Here is a 21,140-nt window from a genome sequence, read left to right as displayed (position 1 = left end):
TGAGTGAGTAGACCAAGGCGCAGCGGGTGATGAATACATGATGACTTTAATGTAAGAACGAAGACAGACACGAAATACACTTGACTAAATAAACAAAATAACAAAACGAACTAGACAGACTAACTACTACGAACTTACATGAAACGAAGAACACATGAACAGGAACGACCGAATGAACGAGACGAGACCAGTACCGTGTGGTGCAACAAACACAGACACAGCGACAATCACCCACAAACAAACAGTGAGAACAACCTACCTTAATATGACTCTCAATTAGAGGAAAAGCAAAACACCTGCTCTAATTAAGAGCCATACCAGGCAACCCAAAACCAACATAGAAACAGCAAACATAGACTGCCCACCCAAAACTCACGCCCTGACCATCACACACATACAAAACAACAGAAACAGGTCAGGAACGTGACAACAACAAGACAGCAACAGCCAGATAACACCCTCAACATCTTGGAATGTTGATACAGTAACATCTTGGATGTTGATACAGTACAGTAACATCTTGGAATGTTGATACAGTAACATCTTGGATGTTGATACAGTACAGTAACATCTTGGAATGTTGATACAGTAACATCTTGGATGTTGATACAGTAACATCTTGGATGTTGATACAGTACAGTAACATCTTGGAATGTTGATCAGTAACATCTTGGATGTTGATACAGTACAGTAGCTTTCGACATTTTTTAACCAGATATTCAATTTTCACCTTGATTAAAAAATCGTAGTGAATGGTTTGATACACTTAATGGGTTAGTGTACAACCTCCACTACAGGGCTTTTCTCTTACAGTACAGTAGACTGTGCTGTTTCACCCAGGAGGCTGGTGAGGACAGCCACCCTCAGCTCCAGACCCCAGCCCCAGCCTCCAGCCCCCAGCCTCCAGCCCCCAGCCTCCAGCCCCCAGCCCCCAGCCCCAGCCTCCAGCCTCCAGCCTTCCAGACCCCAGCCCCAGCCTCCAACCCCAGTGACATGGAGAGAGATAGAATACATCTGATCTTGGGTGTTAGTGACTGAGAGTCAGGTCTATGTTACTGGAGGGATAAAGAAAGGTTATAGACATGGAGCCATGAAATGGATGCACCACAGTGAGCATCAGGAGGCAGAGAAAGTCGCAAAAGGACCAGGTGGAAAAGAAGAGAGGCGTAAAGAAAGAGAGGCGGAGAGAAAGAGAGGCGGAGAGAAAGAGAGGTGGAGAGAAAGAGAGGCGGAGAGAAAGAGAGGCGGAGAGAAAGAGAGGCGGAGAGAAAGAGAGGCAGAGAAAGACGTCACAAGCTTGAAATGGAGCCACACACTCTAAGATGACCTATGAGCACCGCACAGAGAAGAGAGAAGGAGACAGTCATACCTATAGTTAGCTGTGTAATTCCTAAAAAACAATCAAAAGAGGCATATTTTAGGAGGCTGTGCACAGTTACAAATCATTTATAATAAGTCTATTCAAAGTGTTCAGATTTTTTTTTTAATAGAATGGACTGGCAACTAATTGTGCCATAAAATAAAACGAGGTATTTGTATAGCTATAATCTCACTATTAATAAGAAATGAAAGTTCAATACATCTTCTATCTGGCCAAAAGGAGGAGAAAGTGTGTTCAGGACTGAATCTGTCTTCTTGTGTTCTGTCTGTAATGTATTGTAAGTGTTGTGTACCTTCATCCTCTGATACGTCCAATATCTCATCCACTGTTTCTGGGAAACTCATCCGGTGTTTCTCTGTGGTGGTCTGAGGGAGAGAATGGCAGAAGAGAGAGAAGAGAGACAGGTTAAAGACTGAATAAAGAGCAGCATAGAAGGATTACAAACTACTCAACAATGTATATAATGTCTGCATCGAGAGGGACATAAAAAGCATTAGTGGAAGATATTTGACAACACCAAAAAGTACTTCTAAACAGACTCAGATGATCAACAGTGGTACTTCTTTACTCCTCACCATGGAAACCGTCTCCTCGGTAACCAGTTTGAGAACGTCGATTACAGAGATGTACCCCAACCGCTTGGCGATAGACAGGGCTGACGTACCGTTCTAACAGAGAAAGAGAGAGAGAGGAGATAGACTGAAAGAGAGTTGTTGAACAGATGATGGAGTGTTGGAGGAGGATGATGGATGAGGTGGAGGACTGAAAGGGAGTGAAAGGCAGTGGTGCGTACAGTAGCGACCTCGTTCGGCTGGGATCCATGTTTGAGCAGTAAGGTAACGATGTCTGTGTGGCCCTGTTGGGCTGCCTGGTGCAGGGCAGTGTAACCGACCTGAGGAACAGAGACACAATCATTAACATACTGACCAGACACAGTGAAAATAATCACATCACATAGCCAGTTCATACTACTGCGCTTTACGGTTAACAATGCATTTGGGGTAAGTGTAGTTCCATTGGCGTCCAGAGGGAGGTGCTCACCTTAGTCTTGCTGTTGACATTGGCCTGCTGCTGCAGGAGGAACTTCACCATCTTTACATTGCCATAGTGACAGGCAACATGGAGAGGGGTGTATCCCATCTGAAACAGAGACATGACGTGGGACAGAAACACAGAGTATCGACCCCATCAGTATCAAATACAACCAGCACACACTAACAACTGGATAGCTCTCTAAACACGAGGTCACATTATTACAAATTCAACATATACACACTACAAGCTCTGCGGTTGATACACTGAGTTTTCGGGTAATGTTGTCTAGTGAACCACGGAGGCTCATGCTCTGAGGGTAGTTGGGTGTTGTTTATTATTATTATTGATGTTGGTATCGTAACCCTGAGCCAGGAGAAGCAGACAGTGGCTATTTATACCAAGGAGAGGAAAGGTCACGTCTCAGACACTCTATCTGCCATGGAGCCCCCATCGTTAATCATGTAGCACTGTTACCATACTGACCTTGCATTAACATTCCCTGAATTTAAGATTAGCCTCAGATAACAAACTGTAACAGTGTGCATGTCATGATGAGGTAGGGGTGTGTACTTCAGACCAACTCTCTACAACCTGGCACAAAGGAGCAGATTTCATGTATGATAGAATGCAATTATCTACTGCAATATCCTATCATCTACTGAGATGCTCTAACAATTAAAAGTGTTAACATAGTCCTGATGTACAGTATATGTCACTGGGAGCTATTGATCAATGATACTGTTGTGTCCCTCGCCTTGTCCCAGAGGTCAACAGGAGTGTGGTCTTACCCGTGTGGCAGCATACACTGATGCCCCCTGCTTAGCCAGGATGTCAGCGATGCCCACATGGCCTTCCTGTGCCACCAGGTGGAGAGGAGTCAGTCCACTCTGAGGGGAGAGGAGTCAGGTGCAAAGATAAGGCATCTTGTTGTAGCAGAACTAACAGCGCTCACCCAAATAATACTAACTCCTTCCATGTATCCGTCCCTGAGGCCTCACCTTGTTCCCCAGGTTGACGTTGGCCTGTTTGGAGATGAGCAGGGCGACCATGTCAGGCCGGCCCTCCTGAGCAGCCAGGTGGAGGGGCGTGACCCCCTGGAGGGACTCGGCGTTGGCCGAGGCACCGTACTGCAGCAGGCTGCTAGCAACCTCCACCTGGTTCTGCTTCGATGCTATGTGGAGAGGGGTGTAGCCATTCTAAAACAGAGAACCAAACGGGTATTAGTGTATAGTACAATTATATTTGTGTGTGTGTGTGTGTGTGTGTGTGTGTGTGTGTGTGTGTGTGTGTGTGTGTGTGTGTGTGTGTGTGTGTGTGTGTGTGTGTGTGTGTGTGTTTGTGTGTGTGTGTGTGTGTGTGTGTGTGTGTGTGTGTGTGTGTGTGTGTGTGTGTGTGTGGTGTGTGTGTGTGTGTGTCTGGTCTCTCACCCTAGCTGCACTATGTGGGGAGCCTCCCTTGCTGACCAGCAGGTTAACCACGTCCAGTGTTGTCATGATGGACAGCCACATGAAGAGAAGTCAGACCATTCTGAAGGTAAAGGAGACACACACATATAATAGCACCTTCAATCTCAAAATACCTTTTGGCCATTCCCTCCACACACCCCTGTTCTTCCCTCCTCCCTGTGTTCTACAACCCTCACCTTGCCAGCAGCGTTAGGGTTGCCCCCTCTCTCCAGCAGCAGCTCTGCCACGTCCACTTGCCAATATTGTTGATAGCCACATGGAGAGGAGTGAAGCCTTTCTGCAGAGACATCCCAGATAGAGATAGAGAGATATCGGGGAGAGACCACAGGCCCACATAGAGAAACATCCAGAGAGATTAGAGTGTGTGAGCATCGGACAAAATACTGTACCTTGGTCATCTTGGTCTGCTGGGCCTCCATGTCCAGTAAGATGCGTGTGGTCTGAGCGTGTCCCTCGCGGGCAGCGATGTGGAGGGGTGTGTGTCCGGCTGTGGTGGTGGAGTTGGGGTTGGCCTTGTGCTCCAGCAGCAGCTTAACCAGCTCCTTGTGGCCCATCCGACACGCACAGTGGAGTGGTGTCTGGTCATCCTGGACAGGGTGGGGCGGAGGACAGGAGAGATGGAGGAGAGGTACAGACATATGGTGTTGGTAGTCATGTGGGGAACTAGCAAGCGAATGTAATGTTTTTCTGATTGTGTTTGTGTGTGTGTGTGYGTGTGTGCGTGTGTGCGTGTGTGTGTGTGTGTGCGTGTAGTCATTACCTTGGCCTTGGCGTCTACTGGTGCTGCATTGGTCAGTAAGAACTCTGCCACCTCATAGTGTCCTGCTCTACATGCCATGTGGAGAGGAGTCTCCACTTTCTGCTCACACACAATCAGACAAACACAAATGTGTAAATAGTGTAAGTCCATAACACAGAAGCATTGTGAAAAGGGGCCAGAGGAGCTGGTGCAGTCAGTGATGAGGTGGATGGATGGGGAGGGGACTCACCACATTGGAAGCACTGGGAGAAGCTCCCTTCTGTACCAGGATGGTGACTATTTTGCGGTGGCCCATGAACGAGGCCACATGTAAAGGGGTAAGGCCAGACTGGGGAGAGAAAAAACAGAAAATGAAACAATCATCCCTCTCTCCTTGGCAGAATCCCTCTCTTATCTTTCCCTAGCATACATTCCATCTCTTTCTCTCGTCCCAATTTCTCTCACCTCCGTCACAGCCTCTAGGGAAGCAGAGTGTTTCAGCAAGAGGTCCATCACGCGCATATGGTTCTTCTTGCAGGCGATGTGAAGTGGAGTGAAACCATTCTGAGGACACAACAGCTGGGTCACTAAGGCACACCACCTCAACACAGCTGCACACTGAAGGTGTGTGTGTGTATGCGTGTATGTGTGTGTGTGTGTAATGAATACATAGTACTGTATATACAGTTGAAGTCGGAAGTTTACTTACAGTTAGGTTGGAATCATTAAAACTCGTTTTTTAACCACTCCACAAATTTCTTGTTAACAAACTACAGTTTTGGCAAGTCGGTTAGGACATCTACTTTGTGCATGACACAAGTAACTTTTCCAACAATTGGTTACAGACAGATTATTTCACTTATAATTGCCTGTATCACAATTCGAGTGGGTCAGAAGTTTTATGTAAACTTCCGACTTCAACTGTACCTACCTACAGTTGAAGTCGAAAGTTTACATACACCTTAGCCAAATACATTTAAACTCAGTTTTTCACAATTCCTGACATTTAATCCTAGTAAACATTCCTTATTTTAGGTCAGTTAAGATCACCACTTTATTTTAAGAATGTGAAATGTCAGAATAATAGTAGAGAGAATGATTTACTTCAGCTTTTATTTCTTTCATCACATTCCCAGTGGGTCAGAAGTTTACATACACTCAATTAGTATTTGGTAGCATTGTCTTTAAATTGTTTAACTTGGGTCAAACGTTTCAGGTAGCCTTCCACAAGCTTCCCACAATAAAGGTGGGTGAATTTTGGCCCATTCCTCCTGACAGAGCTGGTGTAACTGAGTCAGGTTTGTAGGCCTCCTTGCTCGTACAAGCTTTTTCAGTTCTGCCCACAAATGTTCTATAGGATTCAGGTCAAGGCATTGTGATGGCCACTCCAATACCTTGACTTTGTTGTCCTTAAGCCATTTTGCCACAACTTTGGAAGTATGCTTGTGGTCATTCTTCATTTGGAAGACCCATTTGCGACCAAGCTTTAACTTCCTGACTGATGTCTTGAGATGTTGCTTCAATATATCCACATAATTTTCCTTCCTCATGATGCCATTTATTATGTGAAGTGCACCAGTCCCTCCTGCAGCAAAGTACCCCCACAACATGATGCTGCCACCACCGTGCTTCACGGTTGGGATGGTGTTCTTCGGGCAAGCCTCCCCCTTTTTCCTCCAAACGTAATGGTCATTATGGCCAAACAGTTCTATTTTTGTTTCATCAGACCAGAGGACATTTTTCTGAAAAGTACAATCTTTGTCCCCATGTGCAGTTTCAAACCTTAGTCTGGCTTTTTTTTGGCGGTTCTGGAGCAGTGGCTTCTTCCTTGCTGAGCGGCCTTTCAGGTTATGTCGATATAGGACTCGTTTTACTGTGGATTTATCACGTCCTGACCATAGAGAGCCTTTATTTTCTATGGTGGAGTAGGTCAGGGCGTGACTGGGGGGTGTTCTAGTTTATTATTTCTATGTGGGGTTCTAGGTTTCATTTTCTATGTTGGTGATTTGTATGATTACCAAATAGAGGCAGCTGGTAATCGTTGTCTCTAATTGGGTATCATATTTAAGTAGTGTTTGTTCCCACCTGTGTTTTGTGGGATATTGAATTTTGTATTTTGAGTTAGTGCATGTGCACCTCTGTAGTCACGGTTCGTTGTTTGTTTCTTGTATTTGTTTGATAGTTTCACTTTAATAAATTATGTGGAACTTTAATCACGCTGCGCCTTTGTCCGTCTCTACAAACGATCGTGACAGAATATCCCACCACAACAGGACCAAGCAGCGTGTCCAGGAGGTAAGGACATCCTGGACTTGGGAAGAGATAATGGCAGGAGACGAAAGCCTTCCATGGAAGCAGACGCAAGCGGTGAAAGAAGGACAGCGACGACGCCGGGGTTTGAGGCCACGACGCAAGCCCAAGAAGCAGCCTCAAATTATTTTTTGGGGGGCACACAGGGTGGTCGGTGAAGTTGAGGGGTGAGTCAGAGACCATTGAGGAGTTATTGGATAAATTGGAGGAGAGTTAACGGAGGGGAGAGTTAGAGACCTTCGAGGAGTTGTTGGATAAATTGGAGGAGAGTGAAGCGAGAGAGCTGTTGGTTTGGCGTAGTATGCACGGCATTCGCCCTGAGGAGCGTGTTAGCCATCCGATGCCACCTGTGCCAGCTCCCCATACTCGTCCTGAGGAGCATGTCATTTGTCCGGTACCATTCCCAGTCTAGAGCTTTCGGCGACAGTTCCCAGTCCAGAGCTTCCAGCGACAGTTCTCAGTCCAGAGCTTCCGGCGACGTTTCACAGTCCGGAACCTCCAACGATGGTCCACAGTCCGGAACCTCCTGAGATGGTCCACAGTCCGGAACTTCCTGAGATGGTCCWCAGTCCGGAACCTCCTGCCACGGTCCACGGTCCAGAACCTCCAGCTCCAGGGCAGGAGCCTTCCTCTGCGCCGATGTCCAGTCCAAACACGGCGTCCAGTCCAGCTCCATGGCAGGAGCCCTCCTCTGCGCCGATGCCCAGTCCAGACACGGCGTCCAGTCCAGCTCCATGGCAGGAGCCCTCCTCTGCGCCGATGCCCAGTCCAGACACGGCGTCCAGTCCCGCTCCATGGCAGGAGTCTTCTTCTGCACCGATGTCCAGGCCAGGGTCGGTGTCTAGGTCCAGGCATCTAGGTCCAGTCCAGGCACAGTGTTCAGCCTGGGTCCATGGCTGGATCCGCAGGATGAGCAGGTTCTTTGGCCCGCACCAGAGCCGCCACGAAAGAGGGTGGATCCTCGAGCTGAGCGGGTTCTTCATCTCGCACCAGAGCCGCCCCCGTGCTGGCGGATCCGCGGGATGAGCGGGTTCTTCGTCCCGCACCAGAGCCGCCTCCGATGCTGGCGGATCCGCGGGATGAGAGGGTTCTTTGTCCTGCACCAGAGCCGCCACCGACACTAGACACCCCCCTAACCCTCCCTTTTGGTTTCAGGTTTTGCGGCCGGAGTCCGCACCTTTGGGGGGGGGGGGGGGGGGTATGTCACGTCCTGACCATAGAGAGCCTTTATTTTCTATGGTGGAGTAGGTCAAGGCGTGACTGGGTGGTGTTCTAGTTTATTATTTCTATGTGGGGTTCTAGGTTTAATTTTCTATGTTGGTGATTTGTATGATTACCAATTAGAGGCAGCTGGTAATCGTTGTCTCTAATTGGGGATCATATTTAGGTAGTGTTTGTTCCCACCTGTGTTTTGTGGGATATTGAATTTTGTATTTTGAGTTATGTGCGCACCTCTGTAGTCACGGTTCGTTGTTTGTTTTTTGTTTTTGTTTGATAGTTTCACTTTAATAAATGATGTGGGACTTTAATCACGCTGCGCCTTGGTCCGTCTCTACAAACGATCGTGACAGGATATAGATATTTTTGTACCTGTTTCCTCCAGCACCTTCACAAGGTCCTTTGCTGTTGTTCTGGGATTGATTTGCACTTTTCGCACCAAAGAACGTTCATCTCCTGAGCGCTATGACAACTGCGTGGTCCCATGGTTTTTATACTTGCGTACTATTGTTTGTACAGATGAACGTAGTACCTTCAGGCATTTGGAAATTGCTCCCAAGGATGAACCAGACTTGTGGAGGTCTACCATATTTTTTCTGAGGTCTTGGCTGATTTCTTTTGATTTTCCCATGATGTCAAGCAAAGAGGCACTGAGTTTGAAGGTAGGCCTTGAAAATCATCCACAGGTAAACCTCCAATTGACTCAAATGATGTAAATTAGCCTAACAAAAGCTTCTAAAGCCATGACATAACTTTCTGTAATTTTCCAAGCTGTTTAAAGGCATAGTCAACTTAGTGTATGCAAACTTCTGACCCAGTGGATTTGTGATACAGTGAATTATAAGTGAAATAATCTGTCTGTAAACAATTGTTGGAAAAATTACTTGTGTCATGCACAAAGTAGATGTCCTAACAGACTTGTCAAAACTATAGTTTGTTAACAAGAAATGTGCGGAGTGGTTGAAAAACGAGTTTTAATGATTGCAACCTAAGTGTATGTAAACTTCCGACTTCATCTGTACGTAGGATTGTAGTACTGACCAGTGCACGGGAGTTGGGTTTGGCTCCCTTGTCCAGCAGCACTTTGGCCATGCGGTGGTGCCCACAGTGGGCCGCCACATGCAGGGGGGTCAGGTGGTCCAGTGTGATGTCATCAATTGCAGCATTGTATTGCATTAGTTGCCTCACACAGTCCATGTGGTCCCCCTGTGCTGACATGTGGATGGGAGACAGGCCGTTCTATAGGAAAGAGAGAGATACAATCCATGACTTATTGTGTTGTGTGCATACAGTATTTGAGAACAACAGTCCAGAAATCAGGCCTTGGTGGGTTAGCGTTATGTGTACCTTGGTCTTGGCCTGGATGGGAGCCCCTTGGTCCAGTAGGATCTCAATGATCCTCACGTGTCCGTTCCTGGCTGCACAGTGCAGTGGAGTCAACTCATCCTGGAGAGAGAGAGAGAGGACAGTTATTCACTGGTCTAGGGCAATATAGTATCATTTGTGTAACAGGACAGGGCTTGACACTAGAGACTAGAGAGAGACAAAGGGGATGCAGTACAGTACCTTGGTCTTGGCATCAATCTGTGCCCCTCGGTCCAGCAGGAGTCGTACCATGATCACATTCCCCCTCCTGGATGCGATGTGCAAAGGTGTGATGCCATTCTAGAGAGAATTGCAGAGGAGATAAGCAGTAAGACCAGAAAGAGACCCGTTGCGGGACTGGTAATAATACAATGTGTCAGTGCAGAGGGAAACAGACTTACCTTAGGGGTGAAGTTGACATTGGCTCCTCTGTTGAGCAACAGTTGGGCTACGCTCAGGTTCTCGTAGTGTGCAGCGATATGAAGCGGTGTGAAGCCTGTCTGTAGGGACACACAGGAGACCAGAGCTCTTATACTGAAGGCCTTGATGTGTTCTAATTTGAAAGTAACGTCTCCTCCACTCGCTCTGGGACACACTAAACTAAGTGAAGACAAACACACGGTGAGTACCTACCTTGCTCAGGACGTCTGCGTTGGGGTCGTTCTGTAGAAGCACAGCAGCTGTGCGCGTGTCATCGTTCCGCGCTGCTATGTGCAGTGCGGGGAGGCGAACTTTGCCCTTGGTGCCGTAATTGATGAGCAGGGCCACAACGTTCTCATGTCCCTGCTGAAGAGCCACGGCGAGAGGGGTAAAGCCATCCTGACAGAAGAGAGAGAAGCGGAGAAAGAGGCGAAGAAAGGTTTAGTGACCCAGAGAGACAGATGGGGAAGGGAAGGACAGTGAGAGTCAAAAGGGTTGATAAGCGATACAGGGAATACTACAGGAGGTGTGTTGTAAAGTTCGAAAATGAATAATTTCCTGCTTAAACCTTCCTGATTCTGGGAATGTTCCAACCTGGATTCCTGAAAAATCTGGGAATTTGGTGAAAGTTAAAAAAAAATATGTTTTACCCCTTTTTCTCCCCAATTGGTAGTTACAGTCTTGTCCCATTGCTGCAACTCCCCTACGGACTCGGAGAGGTGAAGGTCGAGAACCATTCGTCCTCCAAAACATGGTATACTTCAGCTTGCAGGCGCCCGGCCAGCCACAAGGAGTCACTAGAGCACGATGGAACAAGGAAGTACTGGCTTGCCAAACCCTCCCCTAACCCTGATGACGCTGAGCCAATTGTGCGCCGCCTCATGGGTCTTCCGGTCACGTCCAGCTGTCACACAGCCTGGGATCAAACCCGGGGCTGTTGTGACGCCTCAAGCACTGTGATGTAGTACCTTAGACCTCTGCACCACTCGGGAGGCCCTGCATTTTGCAACCCTGAATCTGCTGATTGGCTGTTACCTCAGTGGGAAGGCTTTGATTGGCCCCGTTCTCCAAAAGGAACTTCACAACTTCTAGATGATTCTCTTGTGAGGCCATGTAGAGCGGAGTGAAGCCCTTCTGTTACAGACAGACAACACAATGGACACATACACACAGGAAGGAGCACAACACAGCAGCACACACACACACACACACAAACACACAGAGGAAGCACAAGCACACAGAAAGACAAGAAGGCAGACAGATATTAACAGAGTTGCATTTAGCTAATACACTCTTAGAAAAGAGGGTTCCAAAGGGTTCTTCGGCTGTCTCCATAGGAGAACCCTTTTTGGTTCCACGTAGGACCCTTTTGGTTCCAGGTAGAACCCAAAAGATTTTCTACTGGAACGCAAAAGGGTTCTACGTGGAACCAAAAAGGGTTCTGCAAAGGGTTTTCCTATGGGGAACCCTTTTAGGTTAGAGTGAGCACCTTTTTTCTAAGAGTGTACGATGGCCTGACATCATGTTTCAATCGGGAGTTGGGCCAAATGCAGGAGCTTATGCACACCCAAAAATGTTAGTAGAGGTGCTGACTAACGGAATAGTAAACTGAAACTGTGTAAAAATAAAGAAAGTTGCGCACTATAAATGCTCACAACAAATTCATGAGCATATATACAGTAGAGTGTGCGACTTTCTTTTATTTTTACTCAATCRGGGTTGGGGTCAATTCTGAAGTGTATTGAAAATAGCTCTCTTTAATTAGGGATCCTAGYGCCAAAGGTGCAGGAACCCTATTGCTTTTGTTAGTGTTCTTCTTTGTGCATTTTTCCTTTTGGTCAATATCTCAACAACACATGGGTAAAATGTTGTAGAATTTGGCAGGATGGTAGAACCCATCATGCGTACCTATGATGCACTCATTGGCCCCTAGGTAAWGTAGCACTACAGTTAATTAAAAACCATGCACACATTCAAAACACATTCAAAACATTTGCCCAAACTATCAAATCCAACTCGTACAGGTGATTGACAACATGTCCCTGAAGATATGTACGAAGTTTAGTGTTGATATCTTAAAATATCATGGAAGACACAGGTCATATGACTTTGACCAAAAAAGTGCTAGTGTAATGCTAATGCTAAAATGATTTAACTTTTCTTCTTCACATGAACCACAACTCAGATTCACTGAATATTTGATATGTAGAATCTCCGAACTAGTCCCTAGCTAAATTGCTAAGGAAAATGTGTTAAAGATGGCCTTTACTGAGGCGCTACTGTGAACTGAAGGCTATAACTATTGAACCATAGGACTTAGGGGAATGGAATTTGGTAAACATGAAGTTGGAAGGGACAGTAGTCTATGGCAGTAGCATGGTAGCATGTAGTAGACATACCTCATCACATATTAGAGGCAGAATCGTGCAATTTGGAAAACGTGCAATTGGTAAACATGCTTAAAGGTATGGCCTTTGCCCATTTCATTGCCAGAGTGCCCGACGAGTGACCAAGAGGTGCTATTTCTATTACTCGGACCCTGTTAATGCTGCTCTCAATGCTGCTCACAGCAATACTTGAATTTTAATTGAATTGGGCTCATCCCACAGGAAGCAGAAATTGCATTGAATTTGAAATAAATTAAGTACAATTAAAGGAAATTCAATGAAATTCAAATAGCTACAATTCACTATACAAATATTTATTTTGACATCATGTATGGTACAGTACTATACTATGTATAACATAATGAAAAAATACATTTTTAAGTTTAAGTTTTAAATAATTACAGTGGTCTGGAAATATTCTAAGATCATTTTGTAGGTTGTCTGTAATAATTCATAATTTGCTTACATGTTATTAAATATCTGGGGGTAAAAAATAAATGTCCCATTAGTTCAAACCCTCCAGAATGGAAGGGAACTACCTAACATTTCATGACAAAAACACAAATCAAAATGCTGATGAAAAATGTCAGTTAAAATCTAACTTATRTTGAAATGGTATCTTTATTCTTTTTAGTAATAACTGGCAGATGTGGCAAAGGAATGAGACTTTCATGTTTCATGTCTCAGTTCAATTTCTTTGAATTAAATTATACTTCCTTTAATTCAAATTCAAATTTCAATTAATGGGTTGAATCAAAATACATTCCGAAATTCAGACCCCAAACCCTGAGTTCCATGCAGTATAATGCAGCATAACTGTATTATAACTGTATCTAACTGTATGTGTATCCGTTGTGGCTGGTGGCTCTTCTGCAGGGGGTTCTGCCAGTGGGGCCGGGGTCTCTTCTGACACTGGTGGGGGTCTCACCTGGGACTGGGCATTGATGTTGGCCCCGTAATTTACCAGCTCTGCCACCACTTGCTCCTGCCCAGCCAGGGCAGCAATGTGCAGAGCTGTGTTGCCTTTCTGTGGAGGCACAGCACAAGAGAAGACATGAGACATAATGTTTGTGTGAAAGCATCTAAAGTAGTGTAGTACTTGTAAGTAGTAGTAAGCTTTAATACCGTAAAACTTCAATTCATAGCCCAGGCGTTTATTTGCTTAAATCACTGAACACAACAGGCTAGGCGTCTATTTCCTTAATGCACACAGCTTTTGCTCATTTGCGAAGTTAATTGTTTTAATTCTAGCAATCTAATCAATTTCTTAATTTCCTGCAGTAATGGGTTATCATTTACACACTGTGTCACATTTCTTTTGTCTTAGTATGCCTTTATTTAGGAAAAAATAACTTATTTGACRGAATAATTATTCTCCTCTTTAACTGTGCATTTTCACCAGTTCTTACTTTCACCAGAGGTCGATTGGCAGATTTCTGGGGGTCTATACTCCCGAAGTCATTTACTTTTTTTTGTGCCTGCCCATTAGCTAGCAGTTCTCAGCTGTTAGCAGTCACTGGTTAGCAGTTTCTTACTGGCAATAAAAACGGATGTTTACCATAATTTTTTACTGAATTGTAACAAATCAAATATTAAATCTTCAAAACAATTCATGGTAATTCATGGCAACCTCGTAAACAATTCATTTAGACCCAGCATTTATTTGAAATAGCTGATTGATTTGATTTGCTGAACTGTATGCCGTTGCCCGCTAAGGGACAAGCGGCTATTTGAGACTTAGCGTTTAATTGAAGTTTTACGGTAAGTAGAATCATTTGAGTATGCAGTATATTGTACTTTGGTGGTGGCATAGGCTTTGTGGAGTACATGAGTGGTAATGTGGTAATGTGCAGGCGGTTGTGGGAGTACCTTAGTCTGGGTTTCCACATCGATGCCTCCATGTAGTAACTCCAGCACCATTTTAACGTGGCCTTCTTTAGAGGCCAGATGCAACCCGTTGAGACCATTCTGAGGGAGGAGAGAGAGAAGAGCAGACCTCACACTGTAGGGTCCCTAACACACACTTCACACACACTACACACACAGCACACACAGAACTAAAAAACACAGACCTTTTGGCCTCCATCACACACTCCGCTCTCACACACCATAATCCCACCAACAAGTCAGAACCCACACACTGAACGCAATCTCACACTGAGACACACCAAAGGATCAGATCCCCAGACAAGCACTGCTCTGCTTATTATACAGCTCTTCCTAGATGGATAAAATGCAAAAGTATGTAACTGAGTCCAACTGTACCGTATGGTCAGGACAAACAGCCTCTACACATACAGTATCTACTAGAGATTAACAGTGCTCAGTTAGCAATAACGGTGGCCGGAATTATGATGCTGATGATGGTGAGGAGGAGGAAGAGGATGGGAGGGGGATGGCAGGCCGGTGGTCTCGGGGCTGGGAAGAATACGAGCTGTGTGAGATAGGTCTGACCTCACACAGCCTTCCTTCAGTGACACAGGACATGTGAGGTTGGACCTTTCCCACACCACTGATATTAATCCTCTGAGTGGAGAGACCACAGCACACCATCACTCTACTGCAGACTGGAGGGGGAGAGGGGGAGGGAGGGGGGTAGAAGCAGAGATGGGAAATGGAGCATGAGGGATAAAGAGAATGACAAAGGGGAAAAAATAAGTAGAGGGCGTAAGAGAGAAATAACTTGAGGGTGTGAGGAGAGGAGGGTTGAAGAGGAAGGGGAGGCAGGGAGGGAGGTAGGCAGGGAGCGTAGGGAGAGAGGCAGTCCAGCTGGGTGGCCGGTGAGCTAGCCCATGGCAGACGTATCTACTCAGACTGGGTACAAGAGACATGACTGCCACAGCCAAGCCTCCACCTAACCTCCATCAGGCTGACACCTCACTCTGCACAACAACAAATACAGCAACAACAACAACACACTGGGAGACACTCACACACAACACATAACCAATATCACATCCAATTTCACAACCACACTCAACACACACAATTCCAAAACACTAATACAGACTTGGTTTGAAATGACACACATTGCATTATACATGATTTGAAGGAGAATGGCTGTCAATGGTAACCTGAGACTGCAGATAAAATGTACTGGTTACTACAGGGTGTCTCTCTTCAGCAGCCTGAGGTCTCTTTACACCTACTTGTATGCATGTACTGAATCCTATGTTCGTTATGAGCGTTTAACCTGGGAATGTGTTTGATGCTAATCTTGATTGGAGCATTATAGTACAGAGGTAGAGTGTTTAGCAAACCATGGCTAAGCTGGCCTAATGAGCTGGAGAATCACACACACTCTGCTGTCCTGTTTGTATGGCCTATAGGCAACCTCATCCCCCTCGCGGCGTTGTCTCTGGCCACCATGGGAGCAGCCATCAGGGTAAAGCAGGCAGGAGGGAGGAGATGGGCCCGAGGAGTAACCCCTACCCTATTTAACACCTTCCCCCTCTTCCCTACCTGTCACCTACTGCAGAGAGACTGGCTACCTGGGCCTCAAAACACACACACACACACAGTACAGACATGTCATGCAAACACACACACATATTGCACACACTTAAATCTTACACACAAAAATAACTAACACAGTAATTCACATTCAAGACAAATAATGATATACAGTACACACAGTCAGGGACAATCCACAGAGCAGGTATTGGAGCAGAACAGAACACACTGTACACTGGGTTGGACCCAGAGTCAAGACAGATATTCTGCTGGCTGATATCACATCAAACACATTTCAAGCCAAGAGAGAGACGATGGATGAGTCCAAAATGGAACCCTATTCTCTATGTAGTGCTATAGGCCCTGGTCAAAAGTAGTGCATTTTGTAGGGAATTATTACATTTACCTGACACTCTTATCCAGAGCGACTTACAGGCGCAATTACAGTTAAGCGCCTTGCTCAAGGGCACATCGGCAGATTTTCCACCTAGTTGGCTCAGGGACTCAAACCTTTCTCTTACTGGCCCAATGCTCTTAACCACTAGGCTACCTGCTGCTTCATATGGTGCCATTCGGGATGCAGTCATTCACCTCAGTCCAACAGAGAGGAGGATCATTACATCAGTGGTGTACCGCTATTCATTTGAAACATTTATGGTATAGTTTGTCTAAAACTGACTGGCTAGCTAGCTAACAAACATACATTGCAGATAAATTCTTATAATGTATTATTTTACACAACTTCTTATCACAGCAAAATGGCGGACCTTTATCCCATTATAAGAAGGTTCATGTCTAGGGCGGGTAAATTACTGTAAACTTTCAAAATGTACCAGTAAACTATCAGAATTATGGTATCTTTCGAGGATTTTCTGTAATCTATCACAAGATATCTAGGGGCCCTTTTGGGTTTACTTCAGATTATCACAGACATCTGTAATTATCTCTGGGCCTCTCTCTGGCCTTATCACATCTAAAATATATGAAATAATTAAATAAGATTATTTTAAAATAGAAAATGGAATGACAAAGCATTGTCCTATAGTAAATATAAACCATCAAATACTGAATACCATTGGTGTTTAATATCAGGGTTTCAGCATGAAATATTATTCTAATTATTTTTTATACGCTTTCATTTATTTTACTATGTCAATATTTGTTGTCAATGTCTTAGCTTTAAACTGGTGGCGTGCAGTACACCAGTGCATTACATCCATCTCACTGTAACACTCAGCATTTTATCAACATAATAGTTTCTTAGATTGCTTCTGTAACATGTGTTTGTGGGATAACCTACAAGTCAAATCAAAAATCAAATCAAATTTTATTGGTCACATACACATGTTCATACACATGTTATTGCGGGTGTAGCGAAATGCTTGTCTTTCTAGCTCCGACAGTGCAGTACTATCTAACAAGTAATATTTAACAATTCCACAACATATACCCAATACACACAATTCTAAGTAAAGGAATGGAATTAAGAATATCTAAATATATGGACGAGCAATGTCAGAGCGGCATAGACTAAGATACAGTAGACTGACTAGATTTAGAGTTGCACTGCATTGGATGATAAAAAAAACATGAATGTTAGCCAGTGACTCTGAAATATTCTTTCCTCTCTCTCTTGCCATTTCCCGCTCTTCCATATTTTCTCTTTCCGTCTATCCACCCCGTTCTGAACCTTGCTGATAAGACTCTTCCTGTGTGTGTGTGTGCACGCGTTGTCGTTTTGACATGGTCTGAAAGATGACTCATCTTTATTTGATTTAATGTGCCTATACAGTAGTTAACTTGTTTTCATACTTTTATTCATGCATTATTCTAGCGCTGCAGTATGATGACCCAACATTGTGAAATACTAGTTCCACAGCCAACGTAAATGGACAAATGAAATGAAAGAGTGTAATAAATCAGTTCCATTAGCTGATTGAGACTTTTACAAACAGGAAGGCTTTGATTGATCCTGGTGAATCCAAAATGAATCTCAGAGTTTGGAGACATGTATTAATGAACTCTCCACAAGCATTTTGATTGGCTACCGGGCCTTGCAGCTCTCTCACCTGATTGGCTGTGTTGATGTCTATGCCGTTCTTTATATGGTCGAGGGCCTTGTCCATGTTACCAGAACGAGCCGCCCGCAGAAAACTAGTGACAGCATCAGCCTGAGGGAGAGAAAGGGGAGAGATAGAGGGGGGTGAAGAGAGGCACATAGAGTGGGAGGAGGAGAGATATTTATATTATTGTCAGAAACATTCATTCAAATCAAAACCATACAAAGTCAAAAGACACACAGACAGTACAAGACTATAAATGCTTTCCATTGGTGTTTCCTTCATCTCCCTCCACACTGTTATTGAACAGGATAGGACAGTTGGGCCAGCCCCCTCCCATTGGCCAATCAGAAGCAGGCCTGGCAGGCTGGGGACCCTAAAGGAGGGGGTGCAGGTGATTTGCATCCACATAAAGACAGACAGAGTCCATCCCCGTCCCCATGAACCAGCTGCGTCCCAAATGGCACCCTACAGTATTCCATACATAGGTTAATGGTCAAAAGTAGGGAATGGGGTGCCATTTAGGATGCAAACCTTAGCCTCATTTGGAGCCTCTCACATCTGAGACTTGCTTTACCTCTGCACATACAGTAGGTGATAAGACCAGGGGACATGCTGGTGTTCTGGTGTGTGTCTGCTCTGCCCAGTGCTCTGGCTGGCAGTCTGGCTGGTGTTCTGGGGTGGTAGGGTGTGTGTCTGCTCTGCCCAGTGGTCTGGCTGGCAGTCTGGCTGGTGTTCTGGGGTGGTAGGGTGTGTGTCTGCTTGCCCAGTGGTCTGGCTGGCAGTCTGGCCGGTGTTCTGGGGTGGTGGTAGGGTGTGTGTCTGCTCTGCCCAGTGCTCTGGCTGGCAGTCTGGCTGGTGTTCTGGGGTGGTAGGGTGTGTGTCTGCTTGCCCAGTGCTCTGGCTGGCAGTCTGGCTGGTGTTCTGGGGTGGTAGGGTGTGTGTTTAGTGAATGCTCTGGCTCATGGTCTAACACATGGTGTGGCCCTGTTTTAGTCTCTGTTTTGTTTGTGTCTGGGGGCGTCATGCCTCTCTCAGACAGGGGTGCTGAAACAGGATCACTCATGCGGCATGAGAGAGAGAGGAAGAGACAGAGAGAGGGACATGGGGAGAGAGACATGGGGGAAGAGAGAGAGAGAGAGGGAGCGGCAGAGAGACAGGGAGAGAGAGATGGGGAGAGAGAGAGATGAGGAGAGAAAAGGGGGTGGAGATAGAGAGAGGGACATGGGGAGAGGGGAAGAGAGAGAGGGAGATGAGGAGAGAGAACGAGAGAGGGAGATGAGGAGAGAGCGAGGGAGAGTGGGAGATGGGGGAAGAGTTGGATGAGGGAGAGAGGGTCTACTGCGGCAAACCCTCCTTCCCCCACCATTAGTCTTTCTACAATATATATCGCTATCAATTATTCCCACACTCCTCAGGACTCATTTGCTCAATGTCTAGGTCTTTACATGTGGTATCACTCTGTCTGTCTAGCTGTCCAGCTCTCATTCTCCTTCGCTCATCCCTATTTTTCTCTCTGGTTTCTGACCAAAGCATGGCCAGGGATTAATCAATGTGAATAAGATCGGGAGCAAACATCATTACACTTTTTGTATATCCCAAGTCCCAGCCACCTACAGAATTACAAACACACACAAAAACATACACACTGCACACATTGGTTAGGCTTAGAAATGAAAATACATACCCACCCAAGCAAGTGCGACCACACACAGTGACTCAAAAATGTGTTCAACACAAGTTACACAACACACACTGCCACAGTGACATTGGCCCCCATTCAGTAGTGACTGGAACTGACCCTCCTTTGAGACAGTGGTAACAGAGAGAATGAGGACCCACATGCCCAAGCCGTGGGCATGGCAACTAATGATGCAAACCCTCACCCCTCAACAGAGCACCAGTGCAAGTGGTGCAGCTCTGTGCAAAGAAAAGACTGCATAAAAAAGAGACGGAGAGGGAGGGAAAGAGAGGGGATCACTGAGAAAGTGAGAGAGCTGTATGCAGCAGTAAATCTTTCAGAGCATTTCCCTGCGACAGACCGGTAGGCCTTTGAGTGTGATAGCTAACTCCACAGCCTGAGCACAGACAACCACTTCTCTCTCAGCCACTAGACTAGAGATTCGTCAAGGAAAAAAGTCACAATGTTTCCAACTTTCTACTTAAGAGTTCATGTAATCTTGTTTAACACCGCTCCTTCCCAGTTAAAGGAAAAGCCACAGTGCTTTCTGGGAAATGTARTTAGTCTAAGAGAACTAAGTGACTCTCACTTATAGGCCTACCTGTTCCTGAAACGTATTCCCTCCACTTGATCATCCTTGTGTTCCATCACTTTTCTCCTCAATCCTTAACCATCTCCATCTGTCTGTCAACACCCTCACACTGTCACTCTGGAAACTTTATGTGAGACCTTTACTTTCTCATGTACAAGACCTTGAACAATGCACACTCACACAGACATGCACATATACATATTCAAAACGTTTAAAGACTTACGCATGCACTGTCCTTTTATACACACTAAAGACAGCTTTGATCAACTGCTGTCCCATGTGGAAAGTTGAGGCTGAGACAGTCATCTTGGAGTGAACACCAAACAGCACTTAGCACTTGTTAGCACTTAAAGCCGATTTATGGTCAATCCAGTCTGTATTGGCCACACAGCATTTTTCTGCAATGCGGCCTCTGCAGCAGTCAGTGCATTCCTACTTCTTGCGCTACTCAGAACAGAACAGAGCTATTGTGAAGTAATTTGTCAAGGGAAGATGTGGTACGGAGGTTGATTTGCCATCAGCAAGCCTCCGGAGGCTCCTCAATTGCGTCACACCCTCTGTATGGAGCCTCCGGACTGCATAAATCGTCTTTTAGCAAGCTAGTTATCTATGGAAGATAAACAGAAACACTATATGGCTGTATAAGCAACCAGTGTTGTGTGCCGCTCTTTCAGTTCCCCAGTCAGTTACTTACAGTGACAGAGTTGTCCTGGTCAGCCATGGCCTCTTTCCTCTCTGGCCTTTCCTCTAATGGCCTACTCTGTCTCTCCCACTGTGAGAAAGGCGATAGCCCCCAAATCCCCTCCCTCCAGTACAACAAACTGACCCCCCTAATACACCCCAATCACTCTTCCTGTCGTACCCACAAACCCACCTGTTACCAGGGTTAAGATTACCGTAGCGGGGTACCCTCCTCACAGAAATAGATACTCATATAGTGTGTGTTTGTGAGTGTGTGCGTGTGCACAGACATGTAGAAACCTACTTAGCCTCAAATATATTCTGTCCACATACGATGCACAGGGTGCTAGAC

At 45.6% G+C, this 21,140-nt stretch overlaps 1 protein-coding gene across 1 annotated transcript; it reads right to left on the bottom strand.

Moving 5' to 3' along the window:
• Positions 1–971: 971 nt before the first annotated feature.
• Positions 972–20,857, bottom strand: LOC111974162 (ankyrin-1-like). The gene is given in 25 exon segments (XM_070447050.1): positions 972–1,390; positions 1,674–1,746; positions 1,957–2,049; positions 2,175–2,273; positions 2,423–2,521; positions 3,205–3,303; positions 3,415–3,612; positions 3,844–3,897; positions 3,899–3,943; positions 4,059–4,130; positions 4,133–4,159; positions 4,272–4,469; positions 4,643–4,741; positions 4,872–4,970; positions 5,087–5,185; positions 9,191–9,388; positions 9,497–9,595; positions 9,716–9,814; positions 9,916–10,014; positions 10,148–10,333; positions 10,970–11,068; positions 13,250–13,348; positions 14,191–14,289; positions 17,844–17,945; positions 20,802–20,857. Coding segments are annotated over 25 exon segments (2,562 nt in total). The 5' UTR covers positions 20,829–20,857; the 3' UTR covers positions 972–1,289.
• Between the last annotated feature and the right edge of the window lie 283 nt (positions 20,858–21,140).

This window comes from Salvelinus sp. IW2-2015, linkage group LG15 (genome assembly GCF_002910315.2).
Source record: "Salvelinus sp. IW2-2015 linkage group LG15, ASM291031v2, whole genome shotgun sequence".
Classification (NCBI taxonomy): domain Eukaryota; kingdom Metazoa; phylum Chordata; class Actinopteri; order Salmoniformes; family Salmonidae; genus Salvelinus; species Salvelinus sp. IW2-2015.
The sequence above is the reverse complement of the archived record's forward strand: the minus strand, read 5'-3'. Positions and strand labels throughout refer to the sequence as shown.